Here is a 4,637-nt window from a genome sequence, read left to right as displayed (position 1 = left end):
AACGCCAACGCGACTCTCGGAAGTAACGTAGCATCCGAGGCCGTGGCACGCGATGAAATCATACGTACGTCAAATGTGACGCTCCAGGGTTGGACCTTTGATCTGCCTTGTCCTGACCACAAGGTGGCGCTATTATGCTGCTAAATGAGTGATGCGGTGCAGTCAGATGATGTGTAGGCAGTAGCCTCCATAGAGGCCGCATAGTGGCCTAACAAATCCACATTCACAGGCAGCCTAGATATGATTATAATAGGCTAATAATTGTAGCAACACTGCACTTCCCATAGTAGCCCATTGCGAGTATTTAGTATATGACTGAATTTAGCCAACATTTTATTATGTGATGTATTCAGTGGGCTAGTGTTTCTTCTATGATTAGCTTATAGGCTATGCCCTTACAAAAACATATTTCAGTTTGACTGTCACTGGAATTAAATCTGCAGTGTTCTTTCTCAAACATTCCAAATCCTGTTTGGCTGCTTTTGCCACTCAGGGGAAACTGGGGGAACCAGAAGAGCAGCGAGTCATACAGGTGTAGCCTATGGGTATAGCTGACAGCTGTCCCTGAGAGGGATACACTGCTCTGTAGGGGAGGAGTGGCACAGCTGTTATTAGGATTATTGGTGACTCCATGGAGCACCACCGGTGTGGATAGCACTGCCAGGCTGCGCGTAGAGGGTCCAGCATGGCACCATTCGACGGACACCAAGCGGAGGAAGGGGACTCACAGAACCAGGAGGACTCAGAGTGTCCCGTGTGTTATGATAGTCTATCCGGCATGGAGAGGACCCTGAGCTGCGGACACGTTTTCTGCCACGACTGTCTGGTCAAAACCTTGGTCAGTATCAACAGGGACGGCGTCATCAGAGATACCATCATCTGTCCCGTCTGCCGACACCTGACTTTCATCAAGAAGCAACAGGAGGTCGGGGTTCCTCTCGCCCCGGGGAAAGAGGCAGAGGAAGTAGGCGGGCAGACCTTGAAGGTCCCTGTCCCTGTCCCTCCACCAGCACCTAGTAACCCACCACATCCCCATGGCGCAAGACGCGCGTCAAGGCAAAGTAGCTCACCGTCTGATTCAAGTGGACTAAACTGGATTGTGCGACGCTTTAGGTGGATTTCAGTGAGATGCAGGAGTCGACGGACGCTATCACTGATCAGTCCCGACCACAGAAACTCTCAGATTTTCATAATCAGTGCCCAGGGCCGACCCATGGCTGATGAAGATGCGGTTAGCATGGACACTATGCCTGTTGTCCCCCAACCCAACCGCAGGAGACGGCGCATCAGGATTTGCACAACGGCACGTTGCTTGGTCATTCTGCTTGTGATATTCACATTGATGGCAATGGTAGCTGCCACACTTCCTTGGATTCTATTGGCATAGCCCACTAAGCCCAGAGCCATATGGCTCTAGCATAGCTATGCGTGGTGCGTCATTACGCACTACCTGATAGATTACCTATGGCTTGTTATTGTATGGTCTAATTTTCTCTTCACTCATGCTCTCATAAAGACTATTTATTGCACTTAATTAATTGAAACATGTCACTTTGTCCATTCTGTCATTATATATGGTAGTGCCATATAGTTTGAACTGGTACGGTGCCTTCCTTTTATGCCTGATTGTCCTCAATGCCCTGGACAGGATCTAATAAAGTCACTGAATGAAACAGGCCTGGTTCATGCACTCTGCAATAAAGTGGTAGTTTATGGAATGACTTAGAGGAAAAGGTATTGTCTTATTTCCTCAATTCGTACACTTCTTGGTGGTGATTTGGTTAATAATGGTTAAAATATTTGTACTAAGATTAAAAGAAAAGGAGGTACCTATGAACATGCCTCCATAGTCACCCATTAACATAGGTCTATAACTGCCCCTGTTCACAGTATAACTGCCCCTGTTCACCGTATAACTGCCCCTGTTCACCGTATAACTGCCCCCTCTGTTGTTAGCAACAAGTCCTCATTAAAGAACAGTGTGGGTTGCAATTCCAGCACCTCTCATGGAGACCATTGTTGTGCATTTCTGGTTGTAAGATGTTTTACCTGTTTAATGAGAACTACAGTGGGATTTACAAGCACATGTATTATTCACAGGCTACAGTTACTTTATTAGAATGAATAGATAACCACGTGTCTAACCGTGTGTCAAAGTAGTTCTATGTCCTACCGGCACATGGTATATTCTTACAATGTAAACAGAGAAAGGGAGACAGAAACAGAGAGTGACACTGAGACACATGAGAGACACCGAGACAGAAAATAGACATTGAGACGCAGAGAGAAAGTGAACTCTCAAAGACCTTCAGTATCCTCGGCAAATAATTTATGTGAGTCCCTGGCAGGTTGAAGGAGCAAGACCGACTTGCAGGTAAAGATGAGCAGGAGGGGGGGATTGATTGCTGTAAAGAGAGACTTGGGGCATGGGAACACTAAGGTGTAGTGTTACCACTGACACTACGTAGAGGCTCTGCTATTCGGACACCAGGGAGAGTTAGCTCTGCTTTCTGTATTGTGAAGGGAACAATGTGTACAGTTTATAATGGACAAGGAATGTACAGTATTGGAGGATCTGATATAGGGCCTACATAGTTGTGTAGGCTACATGGTGAACATGAGAGGTGTTGCATGGTCATATAACCTGTATATATATATATGTTCATGTTCTGTTTCTAGAGTTCTAGTGTGTATACTGGGTCACTAAGTGAATGTATGTGAGTACATGGGTTGTAGTTATTACTAGTTTACTACCACTGTATAAGAGCAACTTACTGTAAAGTGTTACAGAGCAACTTACTGTAAAGTGTTACAGAGCAACTTACTGTAAAGTTTTACAGAGCAACTTACTGTAAAGTGTTACAGAGCAACTTAATGGAAAGTGTTACAGAGCAACTTACTGTAAAGCGTTACAGAGCAACTTAATGGAAAGTGTTACAGAGCAACTTAAAGGAAAATGTTACAGAGCAACTTAATGGAAATTGTTACAGAGCAACTTAATGGAAAGTGTTACAGAGCAACTTAATGGAAAGTGTTACAGAGCAACTTACTGAAAAGTGTTACCTAGTTTATTATGTAAGGAGGAAGGTTTCTGGAATGTGCTTTATCAACGTCTCCATCCTCCATGTGTACTCTCATGGATTCCTCTGCTTCTCTAGTTGTTCCTGTTTTACTGGTTGGTTAGCAGCTCCCAGTCCCAACCCAACCAACCAACCGCCTCAGCTGTTCTGGTTCCTCCCTCCCTTCTTTCTTCCCAGTGAGAGGGAGGGGGGAGAGGGGGGAGGGAGGGAGAAGGTGAGAGAGGGAGGTGGTTGGGGAGGGAGGGGTCGGGTGGGGTGGGAGGGTGGTGAAGTGTAATAATGAATTTCAGTTAATGACTCAGCTTAATTGAGTAATAAAACCTACTCTTACTGTGAGAGTAGACGGGTGACATTCTATTACAGATACTTAATTCATGTTCTTGTGTGAAAAATTAAATTATGTGGCATATCAAAACCTACTCTCAAAGTTCTACAATAAATCTACAATGAATTAATGAGCACAGAACTATAAAACATATTTTCAAAAGTTTTGAAGATGGAAAACAAGTTATATTAAATATATGTTGTTGTTTGTGTGTTGTTGGTGAGATCAACAGTGTTCCTCGAATGATAACATCAGATAGGGAGCAGCCTACCATATTTGAATAACTACTCAAGGTCATTATCGAAGACCTATTTGGGTTTCATTAATAAACAATGCCTCTGCCTGGCACTTTTTATTTGGAGTCAAACGTTCCAGTGTAGTATAAGCTTTATGAACAGCATGACACCGATACAAATGGTTATACTGGTGGAAAGTCTCTCTCAGTATTTCCTCAGGCACCACCTCTTGAGAAACTGGTTACCTGTAATCTCATTCACCAACCGGCTCTTTATCTTAAGCCTGGGGACCAGGTTACCTGTGACGTTACCAGAACGTAGCCTAAACAGTGCCCCTCAATGAAGAGACTAGGTAGTTACACACATGTAAATCCTCTGAATAAGATCAGGGCCCTTTCCATATAGCATCTCAGAGTATTGATCTAGGATCTGTTTTGCTTTATATCATAATTAATAATATTACATGGACAGGCAGGGCCTGATCCTAGATCCACACCTACTCTAAGTACAGTTCCTGGAAACAGTTGTTAGGAAGAAAAGTTGTACTGACACATAGAAACCACATGATGGTAGTGTAAGCTGGATAACATCCTGATTCAGTTGCTTGTCATACCTGGCAACAAGAATAGCACCTTTCAGTAGTCCAAGTTTGACACAAACAGCAATGTTAATAAGACACTTTTTTATCAGGCCTTTACTGTTACATGTTGGCTATTGATTTTTGCCCCCCTTGATGTAGGCTACAAATTGGAAAAGTTGGCCCTATGACATTTATCATAACCTACCAACCCATGTCCTATCTACAATATAACTGTAAACATCTCATTTGTTGATAATTGAATTGTAAACATTATCAATACCCTTGGTGATCCATAATAATTGATGCTGAGTGGGATGTGCTTGAACAGTTCACGATTTACTACACTTCCCACAGTGCCTTGGCTGCGCAGCGGCTACTTGTCATGATGCTGTCACTCTCTGCTGCCCATAGCGGCG

The 4,637-nt window shown here is 43.7% G+C and overlaps 1 protein-coding gene across 1 annotated transcript; it reads left to right on the top strand.

Moving 5' to 3' along the window:
• Window positions 1-602: 602 nt before the first annotated feature.
• LOC121555383 (RING finger protein 222) lies at window positions 603-1,673 on the top strand. Its single transcript, XM_041869211.1, has one exon. It carries the CDS (start codon window positions 686-688, stop codon window positions 1,385-1,387), a length of 702 nt encoding a protein of 233 aa, XP_041725145.1. The 5' UTR covers window positions 603-685; the 3' UTR covers window positions 1,388-1,673.
• The last annotated feature ends 2,964 nt before the right edge of the window (window positions 1,674-4,637 follow it).

This window comes from Coregonus clupeaformis, chromosome 7 (assembly GCF_020615455.1).
Source record: "Coregonus clupeaformis isolate EN_2021a chromosome 7, ASM2061545v1, whole genome shotgun sequence".
Lineage (NCBI taxonomy): Eukaryota > Metazoa > Chordata > Actinopteri > Salmoniformes > Salmonidae > Coregonus > Coregonus clupeaformis.
Note: the sequence above shows the minus strand (reverse complement) of the source record. Positions and strands in the feature narration are given on the sequence as shown.

Excerpts from the sequence above, each read along its gene's own strand:
- LOC121555383 (XM_041869211.1), top strand. The coding sequence starts at position 686 with ATGGCACCATTCGACGGACACCAAGCGGAGGAAGGGGACTCACAGAAC.